The 26,956-nt window shown below is 49.7% G+C and overlaps 1 protein-coding gene across 1 annotated transcript in view; it reads left to right on the plus strand.

The window, feature by feature from the left end:
• LOC115099337 (histidine-rich glycoprotein-like) overlaps positions 1–26,956 on the plus strand; it is a 63,178-nt gene that overhangs the window by 14,731 nt on the left and 21,491 nt on the right. The window contains exons 4-5 of the mRNA XM_029616923.1: positions 4,928–5,076; positions 17,034–17,147. Coding sequence (XP_029472783.1) covers positions 4,928–5,076; positions 17,034–17,147 — 263 coding nt within the window. The remainder of the gene's footprint in view (positions 1–4,927; positions 5,077–17,033; positions 17,148–26,956) is intronic.

Below are 26,956 nucleotides of genomic sequence, written 5' to 3' on the forward strand. Positions count from 1 at the left end.
CAGCAAATTCATCCTTGAGTGCACTGGAGAGACCTTCTAGGAAGATGGCTTGAAGACAATCCCCTTGCCAACCTAGCTCGGTAGCCAGGGTCCTGAATTCCACCACGTACTCGGCAAGAGTCCTAGATCCTTGACGTAGGTGGAGGAGGTCATGACTGGCTACAGCCTGACGGCTGGGTCACCAAAGGTCTGCTTGAAGACAATGACAAACTTGGACAACTGGGAGAGCATGGGGTTAAAACGTTCTCACAATGGAGAAGCCCATATGAGAGCCTTGCCTTCAAGGCAGGAGAAGATGAAGGTCACCTTCTTATTCTCCTTGCGAAACAGAGAGGGTTGCAGTGCAAATTTCATGAAGTACTGGTTGAGGAAGCCTCGACAGAGGCGTGGGTCCCCATTGTATCGGGGAGGAGCAGGAAGGTCCAGTGATGCTCTAGGTAACAGAGAGGCCGACGGCCCTACGGGATTGGCCAGAGCCATGTCTTGCAACTGGGAGTGGAGTTCTTCAACCGAAGAAGCCAGAAATTCCAATGCACGTTGATGCTCTTGGACAGTTGCGGCCAGCCTTGGTAGGCCTCGGGAGGTGGGAGACTCCGCTGAGTCTATGGCCTTGGCAACCTGTTGCACTTGGGGGTGGACCCTTGGCCTGGTGCAGGGAGGAACAGCTCCCTGGTCAGACCCAGGGAGCACCTGCCACCAGGAGGAGGAGCACAAGAGTACAATGAGGCTAACTGGAGCTTCAACACTGGAAGCCCAGGTCCCCCGGGTGGAGCCCGTAGAGACCCAGGCCGCTTGGTCTTAGGTGGGCCTCATAGGTTCTTCCAGAGAGAAAGTTCAGGGGTGTGCCCATCAAGAGTAAGGGAGCGTGGTCAATGTCTGGACAGGAGGCCTGAGGAGCCACGGAGGGCCAGAAAAGTGTCGAGGATGACAGTGCTAGGAGCAGGGCCAGAACCAAGGCGGCATGGTCAAGGATATCCGGGGTCAAGTACCAGAGGTCAGTTCACGGATGGTCAGCCAAAGCGAGGGTCAGGTTCCAGAAGGTCAGTCCAAGAGTAGTTGTGGAGCAGGCAGAGGTCAAGATCCAGGTGGTGAGCAGGAAGGTCAGAGGCAGGCAAAGGTCAGTACAGGAAAGTCAGTCCAATAGGTACTACTTGAGGACACACGGAGGTCAGACACAGGAACAGGAGGACGCTGGAACAGGAGGATGCTGGAACAAGAATGGAACAAGACTGGAACAGGCGATGAGACAAAGGCAAACTAGTACACCACAGTGTCGACCCGATTGCCAAGGCAGGGAACTGGGGAATGAGCCCTGCCTTATATACAAGGCTCATGTGATGTCATCAGTGAGCGATTCAGCTGGGATTCCCGTGCTTGGCCCTTTAAATAGTGAGAGGTCGGCCGCGTGCGTGGCTAGGGGCGGGGCCGAGGAGACGCTGGACGTGGAACCCCAGCGGGAGCTCCGCTGAGAGGCCTGTGGGGACAGCCGGCAGCGGCAGCGGCAGTGGCAGTGAGTCCTTGGCTCGAGGATAGCTGACAGAGGTGAGCAGACCCGGCCGCGGAGCGTACGCGGCCGGGAAGCGCAACATTATCTCAAGGTTGTGCAGCTTGTTGTACTTGGATCTCTCTCCTGTATTTTCTTTTATAGTGTTTATAATTTTTTTTTAGCAAATCTGAACACCACCATATTATTTTTGAACAGGTTTGTATGCACAAACCATTTCTTCTGTGCATAAAATATCATTTATGTGTAGAAAGCATTTTTGTGTGTATAAATCATACTTTATGCACAGAATAAAAATAGTTTTGCACATAAACCATGTTTCTGCACATAAAATATGAGTTATGCACATAAATCTTGCTCTGTTGTGCACTAAGCCTCTGCACATATTTTCTGGCTTGTGTGCATTTTTTAACTCCCAGTGCATTAGCATACTGTTAACTTACTTGCGTTAGGTGTCTAAAAAATTGGTTTGTGTGTTTAGAAATGGTGTGCTAAATTTCAGCCCACAGTTTTAACCCTCAGCTTTTTGTATCACCCTAGCCAATAATACTGAAAGTCAGCATTATCCAGCTAACTTAGGCCTAGATTTACTAAGCCATGATAAGGCGATATTCTGAGTTAAACAACACGAAGTTACATGTTAAATGCTGTTTATCGTGTGATATACCTGAAGATTTCCTCCCCCTATGGAAATAAGCTGCTTTGCATGCATAAAATTGCTTAATGCATGCAAAGCAGCTTATGCATAGACAATCCTATGTTACCTAATAAAACAGCTGACTTAGGAGAGGTCAGCCCCATTATTTAAGCGCATTTGAGGAAGGTGTAGATATTTTCTGATGGAGCATTGGGCGCTAATGTGGGTCCCCGGTGGTCCTGCAGGAAAATGAAAGGGCCAAGTTTGACCAAAAAGCCCCCCTGCTTTTAGTTAAAACCAAACTTGGGGTCAAATGAAACCTCCGCCGCCTTCCAAGGTGGCTCTGGCCCCCCTAAAATAAAAATTAAATAATTAGAGAAACCATATGGCAATGGCCTGCTCCCTACCCCTTCCCTAATGCCAGAAAAGCGTCCCCACATGGTCGACTCCTCCCTCCCTACCATGCACCCCCCCCTTCCAAACACAAAAATATCCCTGGTGTCCAGTGTACCCCCCCCCCCCCCCCTCCAAACTCCCTTCCAACCCTCAATCAAAAAAAGTACCTTGGTATTCTGGGAGGCCCTGGGGGCTCTGGGTCCCCACTGAATACCAATGGCTTTTTTTGAGAGGTACTGGGGGGGTTGAGGGTCCGCCTGCCCTCCCAGACCACCAGATTAGAGGTGGGGGGATGGGGGGATATTAGACGTCAGGGATAGTTTTGTATTTGGAAAGGGGGGTGCATGGTAGGGAGAGGTGGTTTTCAAGGATGTGGGGGAACCTTTGTGGCATTTTATGGAAGGGGATGGGGAAAGGGAGAGGGCCCTTGCCACCTGTTTTCCCTATCTTGGTTTTTTATTTAGGGGGCCAGAACTGCATCAGAAGGCAGAGGGCTGGGTAGGCGGGACTCGTAATTGGCCCCAGGTGATATTTCTAAACTTTGGGATGGGGAGGGAGGATTTTTGGGATCTCGGACTCCAGCCCCAACCGAGGTGGGCTGCCATCACATGGGAAGGCCCTGTACCACGATATGATCTTGTTATTTGCTCATTTGTACCGCAATGAAAGATAATGCCATGATACGGCAGGATAGTTTATTGCTGGAGGGGCCAAATATCAAAGGAGGACATCTTCACGATATTTGGCTCTTAATTAGATAATGCTGCTCTGCTCAGGAACACCTCTGGACTGCTCCTAACAGAGCAGGCTAATATTTCAGCCAATTAAAAATGTATCTGGCTATGTCAGGGGTGGTCAGATTGGCAGCATTTTCAAATTCTGGCATTTATCCAGCTAAGTGCAAATACAGCCAGACAAATGCTTTAAAAATTGACCTCCTCGCTCTTTTCACGGTGTGTGCATACCTATACAGTGTATATGAGATAACATGGTAACAAATTAACACCAAAGTCAATATTCAAAGTCTATGTGTGATTAGCTTTTTGAGTTAAGGGCACAAAAGCTAAGTTTTGAAATTTTATCCCCACCCACTGCATACATTTTGTGCACACAAAAAGATGGAAAGTTTCAAAAAAACGCGCAGGTGCACGGGTGCACATGTTCGTAAACCCATGCCCAGGAACGCAGCTGTTTTATAACTTGCCCACATATATATATGCACGCATGTTATAAAATAGCCTGACCGCGTGCCCATTGCACCAAATTTTAAGTGGGCATGCGCAAGTGCACTCAAATGCCACTTCTACTGCATAAATTGAAGGATTTTATAAGGGCATGTGCCGACACTATTTCCAGTTTTACCAGTTTGTCCTGAGTTTGTCCAGTTAAGAGAGAGGTCTTCCAAACCCTCCTGGTTTAATTGCCTTCACTACCCCCCCCCCCCCCCCCCCCCCGTTAACCCTGACCCCTAAAACCCCGCTGATCTGCCTATTTTTCTTTATTTTATAACTTACATGGCATCCACAGCAGAAGTAAAGTTACGCGGTAGGGGGCACACCGGATCGCATATTTACACGCACACCTCAGCTTCATGCTCGAAACGCCCCCAGCCCATGCCCCGCCCCTTTTTAAAAAACTTCCGAGGTGTGCGCATGTGGCATTTATGCGCAGATCTGGGCAGCTTTTAAAATCCGCTTGGCGTGCAGAAGCCCGACATTTTTGTCCCTCCCCTAATTAATGAGCATGTCGGGCTTTTAAAATTTACCTTAAGTTGTAAGGAGCATCAATGGAGGCATTCTGAAGACAAGGCTAAAAGTTACGCACACAGGTCTGGTCAGAAAACAGCTGTCATAACTATACCTGGATAAAGTTACACCCTAACAGTTGACTTTTCAAAGGAGTTACACATGTAAATGTAATGTAACATACTATCATAGCAGTTTTCAAAAGCCATTTATCCACATTAAGTGCACTTAATGTGGGTAAAACCTGTTTGCAATTCAATGGTAATTTTCAAAAGCTACTTAATGCAGGTAAGGTGCATTTTTGCCACTTGCCAGCTTAGTGAATATTGGCCTCATTATAGATGAAGAGAGAAAATGGCCAACCATCTCAACAATTCCATTCCACACTAAGGAAGTCTCTCTACTGCCATCTTTAGAACATGATTGCTTATAAGATATTACTTCTTATCAAGGACAGTTTGTGTCAAGTAAGCACACAAAATCCCTTATCTGCTTCAAGCTCAGCTCCTCTCCCTTTCCAAGTATAACCACAAAGCTTTGTAATAATCTAAATAACGACCAGGCTGTTATTTGAACACCTGCCAGTTAGACCCAGTTACATGAGCACTTGTGTTAATAAATAACGGATAACTATTAATTTTACAGTGCCATCATTAACCTCTACTATAGTCAAGGATGTTGACAATAATCCATTCTACAGAGAGAAAGCCGAAGAAGCTCTCAAAATATACAACGGAGAAAATAACTTTACAAATTACTTCAAAGTTAAGAAGGTTGGAAGAGTATCAAAGGAGGTAAATTCAAAAAAGTCCAAAAGACGTGAAATACTAAAAGCGTTCTACATGCGCTTGCTATAAAAGCGAGTACTGGGGGATTATTGTGTTATGTTTGGTTTCACCACTTTAGTAATTAACAGCTCGATACAGTAAAGTGGGGCCGCGGTTACCCTGCTCTTAACCTGCTTTCTACTCACTTTCCGGCCGCATTAGCCCTTCCTGCGATACACTATCCCCTTTAACCCATTCTTACCGCCTCTTTAAATCCCCGGGTAACCCCTTCTGCCCGCGGCATGTATATCAGATGTAAACGATCAAATTAGCTATTCCCTCCCACACAATAACGCGCGCCCCGACTATGGCTATTTTACCCTGCCGTTTTGCCGCGCGTTTAACCTGCTAACTTACCGCCTACCCTTACCTCTGCATTAGAGGCAGGGGTAATGGTAGACAGCAAACTTTCCCCCAAAAGAAACCAAAAATCCCCTCCTCCCGAAGCGGCTTGACATGTGCCAACTTACCTTTTGTTGCTTTTCAGCCCCTTCCCTTCTCTGCCGCCCTCCGGAGGGGGCAGCCGGCGGCGAAAACAACTCGCAGCGGTCCCCCCTGCGCAGGTCCCGGTTCTCCTGGCTCGGCAACAGCTAGGGCTCCATCGGCCCGTCGATTTGGGCGCTCCAGCCTAACCTCTGCACAGCTCCCAGACTTTGCCAAAAGATGGCACCCAACTTGCCTCCCCTCCCCTTACAGCGTCCATAAAATTTATCTAGCACGAGTCTTGAAACCCACCTTACTAGCCCTCCCCCCCCTACACAGCACCTAGAAATCTGCCCAGTGTACCCCAGTCTAACAATTCTCACTGTCCCCATTATCCAAAGTACGCTGAACACTACCATCACCTGCGATTCAACCTCCATCATCCAAACGTACTTCAGACCCGCAGTTCATTTCCTCCCCTACACATACCCTCCAAACGCACATAGACGGGCGTGCTTTCATTGGCCGGAGCGCCCGTCAATTTGGGCGCACCAGCCAATGAAAGCGCATAGACGGGCGCGCGTGACGTCACAGCGTGCGTCACGCGCGCCCGTCTATGCGCTTTCATTGGCCGGAGCGCCCGTCAATTTGGGCGTTTGGAGGGTATGTGTAGGGGAGGAAATGAACTGCGGGTCTGAAGTACGTTGGATGATGGAGGTTGAATCGCAGGTGATGGTAGTGTTCAGCGCACTTTGGATAATGGGGACAGTGAGAATTGTTAGATTGGGGTACACTGGGCAGATTTCTAGGTGCTGTGTAGGGGGGGAGGGCTAGTAAGGTGGGTTTCCAGACTCGAGCTAGATAAATTTTATGGACGCTGTAAGGGGAGGGGAGGCAAGTTGGGTGCCATCTTTTGGCAAAGTCTGGGAGCTGTGCAGAGGTTAGGCTGGAGCGCCCAAATCAACGGGCCGATGGAGCCCTAGCTGTTGCCGAGCCAGGAGAACCGGGACCTGCGTGGGGGGGACCGCTGCGAGCCGCTTTCGCCGCCGGCTGCCCCCTCCGGAGGGCGGCAGAGAAGGGAAGGGGCTGAAAAGCAACAAAAGGTAAGTTGGCACATGTCGAGCCGCTTCGGGAGGAGGGGATTTTCGGTTTCTTTTGGGGGAAAGTTTGCCGTCTACCATTACCCCTGCCTCTAACACAGGGGTAAGGGTAGGCGGTAAGTTAGCAGGTTAAATGCGAGGCAAAATGGCAGGGTAAAATAGCGATAGTCGGGGCGCGCGTTACTGTATGGGAGGGAATAGCTAATTTGATCGTTTACATCTGATATACATGCCGCGTGCGGAAGGGGTTACCCGGGGATTTAAAGAGGCGGTAAGAATGGGTTAAAGGGGATAGTGTATCGCAGGAAGGGCTAACGTGGCCGGAAAGTGAGTAGAAAGCAGGTTAGGAGCAGGGTAACCGCGGCCCCACTTTACTGTATCGAGCTGATAGACAGATATTTTCTGGTGCACTCTCCTCCCCCCCCCCCCAAACAAACAGCAGATACAAAGTGCAAGAATACTTTCTCTTTGACAGGTAGTATACAAGCTACAAAAAATAGCCGTATGCCTTGCACCCAGGCAGCTCCCTCACAAAAGGCGAACCGGGCTCGTCCCAAGCGCCGTGAGTACGGGTCCTCTCGTCGGCCAACCCCCTCCCTTACCGCCTCCGGCTCCCCCCGATTGCCTCGCTCCTCCCGTACCTCTCCGACTCGGGTGAGAGCGGCCCTGAAGCCGAAGCGGGCCCATCTGCCAACCCCCTCTCTCGCCCCCCCTCCCCCGAACGACTGACTCCGCTCCCTGCCCGAGCCGGGTCTGCCCATACATTTACTTTTTTGGACCGCCCTCTTCGCGACCCCCTTAGCCCTCTCGCTAGGCCGGCCTTGCCTGCCCCTGCAGCCTCTTTTCCCTCCATCGCTGCCACCCGTTTCCTAGACGCACGTGGCGCCTCCTCCTCCCACCCCCTTCCCCCTCGCCTAGGCCTATGGCAAGCGCTGGCACACGTGGCCGCCGTCCAAGCAGCCCCCACGCCGTCCGCGGCAGCTGCACTTCCACCTCCCCTAGGGCCTCCTCGCGGCGCTGTCCGGCACTTTCCGCGGGAGGCGCAGCTGGCAGGAATCAGGGCGGTCGGGTGCCTAAAGCCAGGGCCGGAAGGGCCCGCACTGCTCGTGCTGCCTTCGCCCGGAGCAATATTATTACGCCCAGCCCCGCGGGTCCTCCTTCCTCGGTACCCTTGACCCCCAGTGCCCCCCACGAGGCGGCTGTGGTAGCGGCCTTTCTGGAGCGCATGGCGAAGGCTGGCTACGGCTTCTTCCCGGTGGCCGAGGCCCCGACCCGTGTGGCCGCGGACCAGCCATGTGACAACTTGGGTTTCGGGGCCTGGCAGCACGGCCCAGCCCCCCTTCCTTCGGGTGGGCTAGTATTTCCACACAGTGGGCATCAGGACTCCCGCGAAGCAATACCTCTGGCGGGTAGCCGGAGGGCCCCCCCCCCCCCCCCGTGTTGCGGAGGGATTGCGAGGAGCACCTGGAGAGGACGAAGAGCGCCCGGGGCCGTCTTGGCAGGAGGCCTGGAGAGACCGTGATGCGGCAGGCTTCCAGGCCCCAGAAGCGGAGTCTGGTCCGATCTCGGAGGTGATCCTGGTGCCAGTGTTCGTGGGGTGATACCCGGCCCCCGGGACAGTGATGTCGTCAGGACCGCAGAAGGGGCAGGTAAGTCTATTATCGACCCTGGTGCTTTGGGGACTAAAGTTAGGGCCAAGAGATCCAGGGTGCGGTCCAGTTCCTCGTCTACCACCTCGGATACTGGCTCCAGTGAGAGTACAGAGCGCTCGCGTTTAGTTGCCAACGAGGGCCCGAAATGTGATGTGGGACATCCCGCCTTGGCGTCATTAACAGAACTATGGGAGGAGGTGCCCCGGCGGTTGGTTAAATGCATCCGGAAACGAAAATTTGTTAATATTTTCCGGCTATTGGAGGGTCGCCGGGGAGGGAAGAAGGGCTCCAAGAAAGCCAAGAAGCGTAATCGACGGCGCGGTACCGGGCCTCGCATTGCCAAGAACATTGTCAATTGGGTGCGTGGGTTCTTACGGCTGGCTAGTGTCGTTAGCCATTTCGATGCTTCCCAGTATGGCTCATTATTATCCTATGCGGATAGTATTTTAGGGGCCTTCAAGGACTACGATGGTTGGGCATGGCTCAACTACGATGAGAAATTTCGTGATAAAATGGCGGGTAATAGGTTCATGTCCTGGGGGTCTCAGGACATTCACTTGTGGCTCACGCAAATGACCAATAAAGGGGTTGTATCCAACCGGGGTGGACTGCGAGCGGGAGGCGTGGGGGGAGGCCCATCGCATATAGATTCCGCCGGTGTAGCTGTGGTTCAGTCCTTTCGTTCCGGATCCGGGAGCAAAGGTGAATCAGGAGTTAAACTTGGGGGGGGGGGCGGTTCCGACGTTTGCTGGAGATTTAATAAGCTTACGTGCCTGTTCCCTGAATGTAAATTCAGGCATGCGTGCACCACGTGTGGAGGAGCTCATTCCGCCCTTCGATGCCCTCAAGGACATAGTGCTGGGGCCGGTAAAGGAACCAAATGATTGGTCCATTTACTGCAAAGCCGATTCCCCGATAATCTTGGACGAGTTGGATGCGACTTTACGGCTTTACCCGGATAGACGGGCTGCTAATCTTTTAGCCAATGGTTTTCGTTATGGTTTTCTCATTCCTTATGCGGGTCCGGGTTTTGGGGGGCGGGCAAGGAATTCTCGATCGGCCTCCCGGTTGGCGTCCGTGGTCCGTGACAATCTGGCAGATGAGCTCGCCTTGGGTAGAATAGTTGGCCCTTTTTTGCATCAGCCGTTTCAGGTTATGCACCTTTCGCCGCTGGCAGTTATACCAAAAAAGGTTCCGGGCAAATTCCGACTCATACTCAATCTGTCCTCCCCGGACGGTTCTTCCGTTAATGATTTTATTCCCTCGGAGGCTTGTGCCGTCACCTACGCTTCCTTCGATGATGCCGTTGCGTTGGTCCGCGCTGCAGGTCCGGGTGCTCTTTTAGCCAAAGCGGACATTGAATCCGCTTTTCGCTTGCTCCCTATTCGTCCGTGTTGTTTTCCGCTGCTTGGCTTTTATTTCAAAGGTCACTATTTTTTAGATCGCTGCTTGCCCATGGGTTGCGCAGTTTCCTGTGCGTTGTTTGAGGCTTTTAGTACATTCGTTCATTGGGCTACGAACATGCATAACGCTTGCGAGGCGTCTGTGCATTATTTGGATGACTTTCTGTTTGTAGGGCCGGGAAATGACACTACGTGCCGACGACAATTGGATGGTTTCCTTTGCACAGCCGAGCGTCTCGGAGTCCCCATAGCTCCAGACAAGACGGAAGGTCCGGTTACCAAGTTAACCTTTCTTGGCATAGAGTTGGATTCCGTGAGCATGTCTTGCCGACTGCCGGTCGATAAGCTTCTTCAGCTCCAGGGTTTGATTGCGCTCGTCAGAGGGGCGGCGAAAGTCACGTTGCGGCAGATGCAAGCCTTAATTGGCTCCCTTAATTTTGCGTGCAGGGTCATTCCGATTGGTCGGGCTTTTATTCGCCGCCTTTTGGCGCGGACGGCGGGGGTCAAGGCAGCCCATCATTTTATTCGGGTTACCAAGGCAGTTCGGGATGAGTTGGATATATGGGCTGAGTTTCTGGTATCTTTTAATGGGGTTCGCATTATGCAGGAGCCGGAGGTGTCGAATGTCGACCTTGAACTGTACTCGGATGCGGCGGGGGCGGCGGGGTTTGGCTTGTATTTTCAAGGAAAATGGTGTGCCGAGCGTTGGCCGGCTAGTTGGGTGGCAGCCAGTACGGTCAAGAATATTACGTTCCTGGAACTCTTCCCCATTCTGGTGGCACTGACCCTGTGGGGTGAGGACTTAGCTAACAGACGAGTGGTTTGGTGGTGCGACAATTTGGGAGTTGTTCAGGTGGTTAACAAGCTGGTGGCGAAGTGCCCGCAGGTGTCCGTTTTGGTCAGGGAATTAGTCATGTTATGTCTCCGCTGGAATGTGACCGTTAAAGCGCGCCATGTGCCTGGCACTCTGAACATTATTGTTGACGCTCTCTCTCGTTTTAAGTGGGACGTCTTCAGAGCTGCGGCTCCACACGCCTGCCAGAAGGGGGACAGGGTGCCCGTTGGCCTCTGGAAGCTCGGCACCCCCTGCCGTGGGACCTGATTCAGCATTCTGTGGCGCCGGCTACCTGGAAATCATACCTCTCCGGCAGACGATATGTGGCTGGTTTTCTGTACTCTTATGGGTGGCAAGGGGGGGACGTGAGAGAGGACGATCTCGTTCGGTTTATCCTGTGGGCGAAACGGTCGGGGTTTTCGGTCGCCTCAGTTCGGAGTCAGTTGGCGGGCTTCGCCTTTTTCCAGCAATTGGCCGGGTTTGGCAGCCCGTTCCGTAGTTTTTTGGTGCGGAAGCTGTTGGCGGGCTGGCGCCGTGGCACGGGTCGCCTGCCGGACCGGCGGCGGCCCATCCGGTTTCCCAATCTGGTTCGGATTTCCGCGGGCCTGCGGGGTATCTGCAGCTCGGCTTTCGAGTTGGCCTTGTTCCGCGTGGCCTTCGCGTGGGCCTTCTTTGGTGCATTTCTCCTTGGGGAGCTCGCAGCACAGTCTAATCGGGGTGGGGATGTCGGGGGTCTCTTAGCTGGGGATGTCTGCGTATACGAGCATAATGTGACGCTGCGCCTTCGTCGATCTAAAACGGATCAGAGGGGCGCAGGGGCATGGATATCGTTACGGCGTGCTCCGCACGTCCTGGCGTGTCCGGTTACGACGGCACTACGGTACGTGGCTTTGCGGCCTTGCTCCGGACGGCATTTCCTAGTGCATGAGGACGGGGCCCCGTTGACACGGTTTCAGTTTACGACCATGCTGCGGAAAGTCGTGGCGTTGTTGGGGTGGAATGTGGGACAGTATACTCCGCATTCTTTCCGTATCGGTGCTGCCATGGTAGCGGCTGAATCAGGGTGGGCCGCGGATTGCATTCGGGCGTTGGGCAGATGGAAGTCGAACGTTTATCGCCGCTATGTACGGTGGTAAGGGGGTTCCACGGCAGTGAGGGGTTACCTGGCGGGAGGGTTCCGGGGGTCGGCGGGCACGAGCGGTAATGGATGTGTTTTATCTTTCAGATCTGCCCGGACTTGAGTCGCCCGGAGATTGTGCTTGGATCGTGGGCCACTCTTTTGTTCATCGGGCTCAACGTCGTGCTCGGAAGCGACCGTACGGAGAGAATCTGAACGTGCCTGCACCCGAGGGCGTCGTGCGCTGGATGGGAAAAGGGGGAATGCGATGGGGAAGCTTATGCGACTTCTTGCAAGGCAAGGTTGAGGCCTTTGGCATCCCCAGATTCATTGTCATCCATTTGGGCGGGAATGACATTGGTCACCTCACCTGTCGGGAGTTCATTAAAATTATCCGTAAAGACCTCGCGTTTCTACTGAATTGCTTACCCACTACGAAATTGGGGTGGTCGGACATCATCATTCGACTTCGTCACCAGGGGGAGCCCATGTGGCGCCATGGCGTCAAAAAATGGGGGGAGCCCATGTGGCGCCATGGCGTCAAAAAATTGAATCGCCAAATTGGCAAATGGTTAGTGCGGGAAGGGGGATTTTGGATTCGGCATGACTGGTCATGGGAGGTCTTGAGTGGGTACTTCTTGGGTGATGGGGTTCACCTTTCCGACATTGGCATGGATCTATTCAATAATGCCTTGGAAGAAGGTCTTAAGTTGCAGCTGCAAGTTTGGCCGCAGAGGGGGAACAAGGCCATTTAATTTGCCTTGTTGGTGGCGGAAACCCGAGCCCTATTTGGTTGTGTGTTATGTGGAATTGGGAAGGGCACGTTGGAAGGGGGGGTAATGCTCGTGCAGCTTGGGGCTGCTGCACGGGAAGGCCTAAAGAGCAAGGGGGGGGCCGATGCTCAGGCCGCAAGCCTACCCTCGCTGATGATGCGGCGGGGTAGGCGAAGGGGGGGGAGCTCCTAGCTGCTTACCATTGGGCCGCAATGGTAAGTGAAGAATTGACATGCGGCAGAGGAGGCGGAGGCGGGGGAGTTATTTTGAACAATGTTAAGTGTGGCTCGGGTTAGGTTTAATAAACTGCGGCCTTATTTTGTTATCCAATCAGTTGTAGTGTCTAATTTGTAAAAGTTATAGAGGGCAATGTTGAGTGAGTGCCTGAACGACTGGTCCTGAGTACCTGCGTTATTGCCCTTAAAGATTTAATCGTAACAGAGAAAGATTATGAGGTCGCTGTGTGTTCATGTCCCACTAATAGCTTTTCTGTTTGATGTCCTATCGACACAAAGTTTGAAGGGGAGAAAAGGAAATGAGGATTCTGAAAGGGGTGGGGGTTTCTTTTTTAATACCTGAACACATAAGAGTGCAGACATTTGCCCATACGTCCTGGAAAGCAGGCTGGATTAGTTCTATGTGGAGCATCTCATTTTCTCCTCGGGTTCGGAGATGTGCTTTTTTTTTCCTGCCCCCCTCCATTTTTCTCACTCTTACCTCATCCTGATGGTCTCTCAAGGTCTGGTGCAGGGTAAATGCTGGGGAAAACGTTTTCTTTGTGTCCAATCCTGACTGTTTCTCAGCAAAGGGTTGCCAAAGGTCCGTGGACTCGAGTTTCCTGTGCTAGTCAATAAAAAGCTTTGACTACTGCTAGGATTAGATTAGACTGTAATAGCAAAAGCAAAATTGTAACATTTTACAGGTCAGCAAACAAGTAGTAGATGAGATAATTTTATTGAACTAACTTAATACATTGTGATCAGCTTTTAAAACGTATCCTTTTTTTCATCAGGCCAGTTGATTCCACATATCCCAGTGAACTAACATGGCAACCACAATTCTTTGCTTAACATTTTATGGAAATTAAAGAAATGAAAATGCACAATTGGCTTTGAATCTTATTATAGACAATAAGATTCTAGGGATGTGAATCGTGTGCCATATCGTCTTAACGATAGAAATCGTCTGGCAGGAGAAGAAAATCGTCTTAGGCACGATTTTTTAGTTAAAAAATCGTTAAAAATCGTTTTTTCCGATTAGTGCGCACTAACGGGAGTTAGTGCGCACTAACAGAAAATGATACAATTTGACACTTTTCAGGTCAGTTAAGGTCAGTTTAGGAATGAATATGTATTCCTATTGGCTGCCCTCTTATTTATTCATGTTACCAAGGTTCCCACTGACAATATATGGGGGATGGGAAATGGAAACAGTTGGTAGCTTGACAAAAAAAGTAATGTGATCAGTCAATGTGACTAGAACTTGTGCCCTAACCCTGATACCAGGGGTGTTGTGATCTTCCTGCACACAGTGCCCTAACCCTGGCACCAGGGGTGTTGTGATCTTCATGTACACAGTGCCCTATCCCTATTAATACCAGGAGTGTTGTGATCTTCCTGCACACAGTGCCCTAACCCTGACACCAGGGGTGTTGTGATCTTCCTGCACACAGTGCCCTATCCCTATTAATACCAGGAGTGTTGTGATCTTCCTGCACACAGTGCCCTAACCCTGACACCAGGGGTGTTGTGATCTTCATGTACACAGTGCCCTATCCCTATTAATACCAGGAGTGTTGTGATCTTCCTGCACACAGTGCCCTGTCCCTAATACCAGGTGTGTTGTGATCTTCCTGCACACAGTGTCCTATTCCTGATACCAGGGGTGTTGTGATCTTCTTGCACACAGTGCCCTATTCCTGATACCGGGGGTGTTGTGATTTTCTTGCACACATCCCGGTATCAGGGATAGGGCACTGCATGCAGGAAGATCACAACACTCCTGGTATCAGGAATAGGGCACTGTGTGCAGGAAGATCACAACACCCCTGGTATTAATAGGGATAGGGCACTGTGTGCAGGAAGATCACAACACTCCTGGTATTAATAGGGATAGGGCACTGCATGCAGGAAGATTACAACACCCCTGGTATCAGGGATAGGGCACTGTGTGCAGGAAGATCACAATACCCCGGAGGAGTGAGGGTCAGGCAGCTCCCCCCTGTCTGTGAAGCCAGCCTCTCACTAGTAATTCAGGGAGGGAGCTGTCTCAGACTTCACCATCCTCCCCCCCCCTCACCCACACACCATTCACTGGCTGGGACATGGGGGAAGTCAGGAGTGAGGGTCAGGCAGCTCCCCCCTGTCTGTGAAGCCAGCCTCTCACTAGTAATGCAGGCAGGATAGGGCACTGCATGCAGGAAGATCACAACACCCCTGGTGTCAGGGTTAGGACACTGTGTGCAGGAAGATCACAGCACCCCTGGTATCAGGGTTAGGGCACTGTGTGCAGGAAGATCACAACACCCCTGGTGTCAGGGTTAGGACACTGTGTGCAGGAAGATCACAGCACCCCTGGTATCAGGGTTAGGGCACTGTGTGCAGGAAGATCACAACACCCCTGGTGTCAGGGTTAGGACACTGTGTGCAGGAAGATCACAACACCCCTGGTGCCAGGGTTAGGGCACTGAGTGCAGGAAGATCACAACACCCCTGGTATCAGGAATAGGGCACAAGTTCTAGTCATATTGACTGATCACATTACTTTTTTTTCAACTACCAACAGTTTCCATTTCCCATCCCCCCAACCATCACCTCAGTTGGAACCTTGGTAACATCAATAGATAAGAGGGCAGCCAGCCAATAGGAATACATATTCATTCCTAACTGACCTTTACTGACCTGGAAAGTGTCAATAATTTGTATCATTTTCTGTTAGTGTTCCTGAGTTTCCATTTCCATTTCCCATCCCCCCAACCATCACCTCAGTTGGAACCTTGGTAACATCAATAGATAAGAGGGCAGCCAGCCAATAGGAATACATATTCATTCCTAACTGACCTTTACTGACCTGTAAAGTGTCAATTTGTATCATTTTCTGTTAGTGCGCACTAACGGGAGTTAGTGCGCTAACTCCCGTTAGTGTGCACTAACACGATTTAACGATTTTTAATGATAAATCGTTAGAATTTCTATTGTATTGTGTTCTATAACGATTTAAGACGATATTAAAATTATCGGACGATAATTTTAATCGTTGAAAAACGATTCACATCCCTATAAGATTCCCTTATACTTTTTCCTTGTTGGAAGCATAGTTCCCTCTAAGCTGAATGTGTGAGTGATTGCTCATACATTTTCAGAACCTCACTCAGATGCTTTACTCACATTTTTCTCTGTGCTATTTACAGAAATGTAATGCTAATACTGGTACTCAAACATTATTGATTTAAAAAACTGTTGCTCACATAAAAATAAATTTACACACACTTACCAGGTCATTTATCAAATAGCATTTGAGGAGGAGTGGGCTCACTGTTGATGTGTTCTCAAATGCTGGTTTTATTAGTTTTGAACATCCCACAGCACCAGGAGAGAGAGAGAGAGAGAGAGAGAGACTAGCCATAATGGGTAACATCAAGCTAGGTTGAGAGAACATTGCACAAATCTCATCTTTGAGTGAGTTTCCTCACTCCGAAGGTCATCAAATCTTCACAAGAGGGCACTGTTCTGTTTGTACGTTTCACTCTGAATGTCAGTGGCCCCTAATCCCTACACTAATACCTAAACCTCACCTCGGGTTACTAGGTGGGCCTCCCATAGAGATAAAAATACCTATCTAGTGTGAGGGCCTTATGGCTAGGCTCTCTCTCTCTCTCTCCCCCCTCCTAAAACTTTGATTATTTTGTCATCTAGATTCTTCTCTTTATGGTAGAAGGGTTCTTTGTGTATCTGTTCTTAGAAGAAAGCTTTACCATACCTGTACTGTATAGTATTTCAACTGGCTATCAGTAACACCTTTCACACTTCCCATGAACCCCGAGGATTCAGCCTTCTTACAGAGCCAGTTCCTTCAATGTATCTGATTGGGCCATACTGGCTATGATGTCACATTGCATGTGAGTTAATGATATGGCAAAACCAAGTATTTTAGGGGACTTGTGATCAGGTCCCTGAAAGAGTTTTCCTAAAATGATGACTCAATGGTAGAATTTTGATTGGTGGTAGGCAAGTATGACTACTTGCTGTGTGTGTGTACTTTAGAAATATAAGTGTATTATTATTCTTTTCAAAAAATTGTAAATGAAATGAAATGCAGAGTAAACACATTTTAGTAAACTTTGTGGAATATTTGCTATTGTCCATCTAGGACATTTCCACAGAATAGAAAGCACACAATTGTTGGTTTGAGGCATAATGGACAACAGGAAGGAGCAGAGGAAACAGCAAGACCATGGAACTTTTTTCACTTTCCAGTTATTTCCCCAGTGGAGCCTTGGTTTGATTCTAAATTCTGACCTGTTACTGATGCTGTTGGTAGGATATGTTATTTCAATAGATTAATCTGTAGTTTTGGAAAACCGCTTATATTCTGCACCAATGCTATCATTTTTTTTTTCCAGTGGTTCTCCGGGCCATTGTATTTTGTGGAATTCACCATAAGAGAGACCAACTGTTCCAAATCAATACCAGATGTAAATGTTTCCAAATGTCATTTTCTGGAGAATGAGCCAGCTGTAAGTAGCTTTTTTAAAAATAGCTCATTCTGTAGCCTATAATTAAGAACATTTTTTCCTCACTCTGATTTCCCTTCTATTAGTGTTTAATACTTGTAGGGACGGTGGGAAATGTTTTAACAGTCTTTGACATTGAAGTACAATTTTTTAGTTCAGTACAAGTAAGCTCTCGTGTTTGCACACAAGGAGTATATTTTCAAAGATGTAAGGGCATTTCATATGGATAAAAGTGGAGTTAACTCCTCTAAATCAGCCAGATTCCAGGTGAGCCAATTTTTAGCTGCTTGAAAGCACACATGAGCTCTCAAAATGTTCATACTTTTGGCCAGACAGAAAAGGGATGTGTTCAGAAACTACACATGTATGCTGAATTTCCAACAAATCTACATGTTGTAGGCAGGCTGCTAACAGAGCTAACATGCACCATCATCCTGAAAGGTGTATGCATACATGCATAACAACTCAATATTGTTGCACTGTGGATGGGAGAGAGCACCAGGGGGCACTCTCCAGCATGGGACAAGAAATGTGTACCCTTGCGGTGAGACATTCCTGACCCTCGACCGAACCTGCATGCTTCCTTGAGACCACCAACGCAATGGTGGTCTCTGAATGGTCCTCTGACCATTCCAAGTCCTTTCGGACTGCCGCTAGGGAACGGCAGGAAGTAGGAGGTCGGACAGGCAACTCGGCTTGAAGATAGCCGAAGGCTCAGACATTGAGGACGCCAAAGGCTCAGATGTTGAGGATGCTGAAGGCTCAGACGTTGAGGATGCCGAAGCTCAGACGTTGAAGGTGCAGAAACTCAGACGTTGAAGGTGCCGAAACTCAGAAGTTGAGGATGACGAAGCTCAAACGTGGAGGACGGCAAAGCTCAAATATGGAGGATGACGAAGTTCAGAAGTGGAGGACGACACAGCTCAGACGTGAAGGATGACAAAACTCAAACATGGAGGACGATGAAGGCTCAAACGTTGAGGACGACGAAGACTCAGATGTTGAGGATGACAATCCGAGATGGAACTCGGATAGGACAAGTTGACTCCTCAGCGGCGTCTGATGGAATAACCCACCAGCGCCCTACACACCCCAGTGGGGATGGTCATGGACCACTGGACCACTACGCACCCTACTCAGCCCAGCCGGGCTAGTCGCAGACCATGAGGGACGGGTCAGAATGGAGCTGAAGACATCTGGAACAACTTGGAGACAGGAATATCATGGAAGCAGAAGACATCAGGAGAACATCAGGATACAGAAGACATCAGGGCTGGAACGAACATCAGGATAGAGGAGACATCAGGACTGGACATCTGGAACAAAGACGAAGACGAGAGACCAAGGAATGAAGAACATCTGGACGAAGACCTGGGATCCCACATGGAACAGAGTGCCTAGGAGGAGAACAGAAGTGTAGTCCTAGGGAGAACTTAATCCTTGCAAAGGCAAAGTTGGAATGACTGAAGAACCCTTATAAAGGGTGAAGCAGGAAATACCCAAGGAGGAACTCATAGGAGGAGCCAGAGGGACCACTCCCCGCTGGCCCTTTAACTCCAGGGAGGAGGCGCGGCCCCACACCTAAGGAAAGCAGGCAGGGGACTGCAGGATCACGGACAGCAGCCCTGATGAGGAAGGAGGAGCCGGAGCTGGGCCGTGCAGGCCCCGACACAGAGGCAGCAGTGTCCTGCCGCTAAAGCTGGAGCAGGGACGGCTCCAGCTGCCAGGCGAGTCCGGGGATGAAGGCCCTTTCTCAATGGAGGTCCCAGGTAAGGTCGGTGGCTTCCGGGCCACATAGAGACATTGTTGGTGGCCTCCTGGCCGCATGAAGTTAGTAGTGCAGCTCCAGCCGCAAGATACAAGTGCTGGTGGCCGGAAACAGGGAATTAGCGTGGCTCCTGCCGCACGGTGGCAATGCCTTCAGCCTCCAAGCTGCTAGGAAAGGAGAAGCACTGCTCCTGCCGCGTGGGAAACTTTGGCAGTCACCAGACCACAAGAGGCTGCAGTAGCCTGGCTCCTGCTGCAAAAAGGCAGGCCTCCAGGCCTGCTAGAAGGCAGCCTCTGGGCCGCAAAGGAAGGACCGGCGTGGCTTCATGCTGCGAGGAAGAGCCCCGGGCGGATCCTGCCGCGCCGGCACAATGGTGACCTCCTGCCGCTTTAGGGAACCTCGGCACGGCTCCTGCCGTGCTGGAAGGATAACATCGGGCTCAGGCGAAGGTAAGAGACCTCCCGTGGTTACGGCCACGGGAGGGATCGCAACAAATATTCAAACACAATGTAGGTCAGCACCTTGTGTTTGATAATCGTTTCGTTTTTTGACAGTTTAAAAGTATACATGTATCTTTGCAATTAGAAACCCTACTGAAAATGTACCAGATAATGTCTAAAACACTTGTGCATGTCTTAGCAAAGAACTGCTGTTCTAGAAACAGAGAAAAAGACCAGCGTATCCAGTATGCCTATCCATTCCAACTAGACAATCCCTACCACGTATGCAGAAATACCCTATGTTTATCCCATTCTTTATGTATATTTATTTATAGACATTTGATATTCTGCCTCTTCTCAACATTGGTCTCTACTAGGATTACAATAAAATTTAAATGAACAGATGCATTGACTAGCTTACAAACAATGAGAAAGTGCAATTAGAATAGCAATGGGATCTGTTGAAGGAAACTGATCTGTGAAAACTAAGTTTAACAGCCAGTTTAGTCCCTGTTGTGTGTACCAGTCCTTTGACGGGAGTTCTGCACTGGAAGAAATGGGTCTTTGAAGAAGGCCTGGATGAAAAGCGATTCCTTTGCTTTTTTTTCTGAACTTAATGTAACATGGTTTCAAGCGCAGGATTAGTAGTAGTTTGCTCCAAATTTTTGGAGCGTAGCAGCTGAAAGCACAGAGTCTCATGCAGGACAATCTGGCAATGGTCAGTGGAGGAGATAAAAGAAGAGTCATTTGGGAGGATCAGAATTCCCTAGAGGGCATGTAAGGATAGAGAAGTTGGGAGAGGTAATCAGGGGCCTGTCCATTCAAGCATTTAAAAATAATGCAAGAGAGTTTAGAATTTTATCCTGCTTTTCTTTGGGAGCCAGTGAAGTTGATGTAGAATAGACTTGATATGATCAGTTGCTTTTGCACCTATCTAAATTCTCATGGCAGTACTTTGAAGGAGCTGGAGAAGTTTCACGCTGTATTGTGAGATGCCATAGCATAGGGAATTGCAGTGATTAGCACATGGATTATGATAGCAAGATTGTGTCTATCAAGGAAATTACGGAGTTGGTGGTTTTGATGAGGATACATGAATGAGGCCCTTTTCACTTTAGAGATTTGAGGTTCCATTCTGAGCTTTGGTCTAGTTGGACTCCTAGGCTACAAACTGAGCCCTTAGAATACAAGGTGCTATTAGCTAACAAGGGAAAGGATTATAGGTGGGTGATCTTGGCAACTGAGCCAGAGGAGGTCCGATTTGGATGGATTTAGTCTGAATATGTGTTTATTAAGCCATCGAGCTACTGCTGTAAAGCAGTTGAGATTGATAATGAAGTTTTATCTGATCCTATTTTGATGCATAAGAACATGCCATACTGGGTCAGACCAAGGGTCCCTCAAGCCCAGCATCACCCACAAATAGATAGCACTCGATGCCAAAGGATTGGATGAGGTCACAGAGAGGACGCATTTTAATGTTGATAAGATCAGGGCATGAACTGAGCCCTGGGACTCTACACAAGTAAGCTCTCTAGGGCTGGCCTATGTAACTGAATGCACTCCATTGGCAAGTAATGATTCAAACCATTTCAGAGACCATGCCATCAATGCCAATATCTTTTAGACATTGAATCAGGAGTTGGTGATTAACTGTATCAAAAATGGCTGAGACATCAAGGAGGATAATCAGGAAGTAATCACCTTGGACCACATGAAGGTAGATGATGTTTGTGATAGCCACCAGCATCGATTCTGTTCCATGGCCTTTTCTGAAATCTGTTTGGTATTGGTGAAGGATATTGTACTGATCTAGGAAGTCCAAGAGTTGGAGGTAGACTATTTTTTGCTTGGATAAGAAGGGGAGGCTGGAGACTGGATGATAGTTGTCAATTATTTTAGGATCAATGCCATATTTCTGTAGGATGGGTCTGATAACAGACTTTGGCTTCAGAGTTGAATTGGGACTCGAGATGCCTGAAGACCCTTTTCTTTGACGGCCTGAACTCCTGACTGAAAGATGAATTAGCGGCTCGTGAAATGCCTGAGACCTTGGAGGACCTGATGAAATTTGCCACAAGAATTGACCAATGACTTAGGGATAAGGTTCAAGAGATTAAAGGTTCCAAGAGGCCTAGCCAGGGAAAAATCCAAGTCTACTTAAGCCTATTCAGTCTAAAGCGGTTGCTGGCGAAGAAGAACCTATGCAACTGGGCCGTAGTTACCTGACTTCTAAGAAGAGAAGAACGCGGAGAAGATTAGGCTTCTGCATGTATTGTGGTCAAGCAGGCCATGCAGTACAAACATGCCCTATCTATCTGGGAAACGGGCATACCTAAGTCCTGTGGGAGGACTCTTCTTAGGTCTAACTTCTCCTTCTCCTCCAATCTCTCTGCCAGTCTCCTTGATAAACGGACCACTTGAATTCTAGACTCTTGCGGTCCGGAACCCCCGCTGAACGACCTCCTGCAGTCGATCTCCTGCCGGCGCCATTTTCCATACGAAAACGATTTGCGGCGAGAAATCGCTCCCGGAACCCCGCTGGACTCCCAGGAAACTTTTGGCAAGCTTGGGGGGGCCTCCTGACCCCCCCAAGACTTGCCAAAAGTCCAGCGGGGGTCCGGAACGACCTCCTCCATCGAATCGTTTTTGTCTATGGCCGCCGCCATTTTGCGGTGGCCATTTTGAAAAATGGCGCCGGCTGAAGACAACACGATTCTATTGAGGGGGCTGTTCCAGACCGTCGCCGTTCTGGACCACCGCCGGATCCCCAGGTAATTTAAAGCATTGGGGGGGGGGTTCGGGAGGGTGGGGGATTTAATTTAAAGGGTCAGGGTGGGTTTTAGGGGGTTTTAGTGTACCGGTTTTCCTGCCCTCCCCCTTCCCCCGATTTACGATTTTTTAACGATAAATCGGGGGAATTGGTATTGTATCGTGGCCCTAACGATTTTTTGATGATTTAAAATATATCGGACGATATTTTAAATCGTCAAAAAACGATTCACATCCCTAGTGGTCACTGCTATAGATATACAGGCGGGGTCAATAATGTAGCTAGGATTTTCTGGTAAGTCTTCGGGTTCGAAGGAATGGAACAGCGCGTCAGCTCGCTGATTTTTGGAACTGGGGCGGAAACAGAGATTAAAATCAAATCTCTTGAAGAATAGGGCCCAGCGGGCCTGCTGGGGATTTAGTAGCTGGGCCTCCTTGAGCTGTTCTAAGTTCTTGTGATTCGTGAATATAGTGAATTTATACTGCGCCCCTTCCAACCAGGGGCGCCATTCTTGAAAGGCTAACTTCACTGCCAATAGTTCACGATCGCCCACTATGTATCGTTGTTCTGTGGGCGTGAACTTGTGCGAATAGAAGGAGCACAGAATTAATTTGCCTGTGGACAAGTGCTGGCTCAAGACAGCCCCTGCTCCTATAGCTGAGGTATCTACTTCCACTATAAATGGACGCTTGCGATCTGGGTGGTGGAGACATGGACTAGAGCTAAAGGCATCCTTAAGTCTCTGGAAGGCCGCAATGGCTTTCGGTGTCCAGCTCAGGTATTAGCCCCCTTCTTCGTCATCGATGTAAGTGGGGTGACCATAGAAGAGTAGTTAGCAATGAAGCTTCGATAATAGTGAAGCCCAGGAACCATTGTAAGGCTCGAAGCCCCACTGGCTGAGGCCAGTCTCGGATTCCTTGGACCTTCTTGGGGTCCATGGAAAAACCACGGTCAGTGAAGTGTCTTTGAATGAACTCAACCAGGTAGTTGAGTACATTCAAAGACACTTCAGCTTTGTGTAGAGGTGATTCTTTCGTAATCGCTGGAGTACAGTACAAACATGTGTCTGATGACTTTCAATGTCCTTGGAAACTATCAAAATATCGTCAAGGTAGATGACAACAAACTTGTACAGGAGGTCCCTGAAGATCTCATTCATGAGACAGTGGAAGATGGCTGGGACGTTGCATAGCCCAAAGGGCATGACCACATAGTCATAATGACCATCCCTCGTATTAAACGCTGTCTTCCAATGTCTTCAGGTTGAATGCGTACTAAATTATACGCACCTCTCAAATCCAATTTAGTAAACACTTTAGTGCCTTTGAGGCAATCAAATAACTCACTTATGAGAGGGAATGGGTAACGGTCTTTATGCATTATAGTGTTTAAACCCCGATAGTCAAAGTAAGGGCGGAGCCCGCCATCTTTTTTCTTCACAAAGATTTACCCGCTCCTGCGGGTAAATCAGATGGTCAGATAAAACCCTTTCCCAAGTTTTCTTTTATATGCTCTGACATGGCCTGCGTCTCAGGCTGTGACAAGGGATAGGTTCTGCCTTTGGGAGGCATCGTACCCGGCAGTAACTCAATAGGACAGTTAAACTTGCGTAACGGAGGCAGGGTATCTGCTTTTTGCTTGGAGAACACATCACTGAATTCCGCATACTGCGGCGGAAGACCAGGAAGTGTAGTGGATTTCAAAACTGGAATCACGAGAGACACCGGCTGGAGACAAGTGGCTTGGCATTTCAGACCCCACCTTACCAACTGCAGGGACTGCCAGTCGAACTGGGGTTCGTGCATCTGGAGCCAAGGCAACCCCAGGATTACTGGGTGTGTTAAGCATTTTAATACGTAGAAGGCAATTTCTTCCTTGTGGCGTGTGCCTACTGATAGGTGAAATGCCACGGTCCAATGGGTAATTAGACTGGGGAGATGCTCTCCTTGGATGGAGGCTATCCAGAGGCTCACTTCCAATGGTTGAAGAGGTATTCCCAAAATCTTGACGATATCGTCCATAATGAAACTGGCACTCGCTCCGGTATCAATGAGGGCAATGGTAGCGAATGTGTGGGTCTTGATACCCAAGGATACTGGAAGCAAGAGTTGAGGGCCAGAAACAGTTGCGCCCAAGCTCAGGACCCCCGCCAGGCTTAGGCGTTGAAGTTTTCCGGATGAACCGGGCAGCACTGCAGACGATGTCCAGAAGTGCTACAGTAAAGGCAGAGCCCTTCTTTTCTCCGACGGAGATGTTCAGTGGGAGACAACCATTCCCGATTAACCTCCATGGGTTCTACCGTGGAGACGACTGAAGGTGTGACGTTCTTTGTAGAAGTGCAGGGTACACTGGTAGGTCGAGCTGTAGAAGGGCGCGGAGCCTTTACTTCTAGTTTTTGCCGGAAATGATGATTGATCCTTCCGGCAAGCGAGATCAAGTCCTCTAGAGATATGGGAGTCTCACGGACCAAGAGCTCATCCTTGAGAGCAGACAAGAGTCCATTCAAGAAGATGGCTTGTAGGCAATTCTCTTGCCAAGCTCTGTGGCTAAAGTTCGGAACTCCACTGTATATTCTGAGAGGGTCCTTGCCCCTTGACGAAGGTGGAGTAGACTGTGGCCGGCGATAGCCGTTGACCAGGATCTCCAAAGGTCTGTTTGAAGAGAGTAAGAAACTCAGACATCTTGGACCAGAGTGTTCCCATAAGAAAGAGGCCCATGCCAGGGCCTTCCCTTCCAACCAGGACAGAATGAAGGTGACCTTCATCATCTCCTTCAAAAACAAGAAAGGCTGGAGAGCAAATTGCATAAAACATTAAGAAAACCACGACTGGAGCGTGGGTCTCCATTATATCTAGGAGGTGCAGGAAGTGCCAGAGTTGCTCAAGGAAGCATAGTGGCCGGGAGGCCCACAGGGTTGGCCATAGCAGTCTCTTGAAGCTGGGAGCGTAATTCCTCTACGGAGGAAGCCAGAGACTCTAATGCTTGTGGTGTTGCTTTACAGTACCTGCCAATCCTGGTAGGGCCCTGGAGGTGGGCGACTCCACCGAGTCCATGGCCTTTGCAACCTGTTGCGCTCGGGGGTGGACCCCTGGCCTGTAGCAGTGCAGAGACCAACCACAGGGTGTGGAGCATGAGAGGAGACAGAGGCAATGTTGATCTTCACCACTGGAAGCCTGCGGTCCCCCCGGGAGGAGCCCGTAGGGAACCGGGCTGCTGGGGCTTATATGGGCCTCGCAGGGTCTCCTGGGAGTGTCAGAGTCCGGCATGCCCACAGAGGCAGGAGGAGCGCTATCGGGTTCGAGGCTAGGAACAGGTTGGAGATAGACGAACCAAAAGAGCATTGGTGATGACAAAGTTAGGGACAGAGCCAGAATCATGCAAGGTCAGACGGGCAAGGTCAAAGTCCAGGAATCAGTCCGAGGAGTGATCAACGAAGAAAGGGTCAAGATCCAGAGGTCAGGCAAGGTCAAGAACAGGCTGAGGTAGTAGGCAGGCAGCAGGCAGGTAGACGAGTCAGGAACAAGCTGGGGTATTTGGCAAGCGGCAGGCAGGCAGACGAGTCAGGAACAAGCTGGGGTCTTCGGCAGGTGGCAGACAGGCAGACGAGTCAGAAAGAAGCTGGGGTCTTTGGCAGGCGGCAGACAGGCAGACGAATCAGGAACAAGCTGGGGTCTTTGGCAGGCGGCAAGCAGGCAGACGAGTCAGGAACAAGCTGAGGTCTTTGGCAGGCAGCAGGCAGGCAGACGAGTCAGGAACAAGCTGGGGACTTTACCAGAAGGCAGTCCGAGGTAAGACCGGGAAGACGAACAACGAAGACAGGAACAAGCAGGCAAGGAAGCAGGTACAAGCAGGAATGGAACTGGAACAGAAGGATTCTGGAACGAGACTAGGAACAAGCAAGCAGGAAAATGAGCAAGGGCAATCTCAGGAACAAACCGAGCCGATTGCCAAGGCAAGGAAGTGAGGCCAGGAACTTCCTTTTAACATCCCTTCAATCAGGGTATTGTAAATCTGATCCTGAGGAAGGAGGAATTAGCAATCTATTACAAATCTGCTCCTGAAAAGGAGGAGTTAGCAATCTGATATGAATCCACTCCTCAAGAGGGGAGGAGTTAGCAACCTGTTATGAATCTCCGTGAGGAGTTAGCAATCTGTTACGGTCTGCTCCTGAGGGAGAAGTTAGCAATCTGATATGGAACTGCTCCTGTAGAGGGAGTAGTTAGCAATCTGTTAAGGTTAGAGTGCGAAGTTAGCAATTTGTAGATACTCCTGTTGGAGGAAGGAGTAGCAATCTGTTACCAACGGAGTGCTTGGAGAGGGCATTCAGCTGTACAGGAATGTAGATAGGTGGATCCTTGGGCCGATGGCAGATGACAGCTCCCCCAGGAGGATATCCTGAGAGGGACCACCCGCTAGGCTTGGGTATGGAGACAGACACAAATAGTTCTTTTATTAGACAGGTTAGTAGAACCACCAGAGGTGGCAGTAGTGAGCTGATATGCCCGACAGGGCTGAAGACCCTCAGGTACTGGAACAGCGATCCCAGGGTTGCTGAGCTGTAGAGAAACTATAGATAATGAGTAGACAGGGTATGACGTGTTCATTAGGGATGTGAATCGTGTCCTCGATCGTCTTAACGATCGATTTCGGCTGGGAGGGGGAGGGAATCGTATTGTTGCCGTTTGGGGGGGTAAAATATCGTGAAAAATCGTGAAAAACGTTAAAAAATCGAAAAATCGAAAAATCGAAAAACCGGCACATTAAAACCCCCTAAAACCCACCCCGACCCTTTAAATTAAATCCCCCACCCTCCCGAACCCCCCCCCAAATA

Source organism: Rhinatrema bivittatum, chromosome 9, assembly GCF_901001135.1.
Source record: "Rhinatrema bivittatum chromosome 9, aRhiBiv1.1, whole genome shotgun sequence".
Taxonomy (NCBI): domain Eukaryota; kingdom Metazoa; phylum Chordata; class Amphibia; order Gymnophiona; family Rhinatrematidae; genus Rhinatrema; species Rhinatrema bivittatum.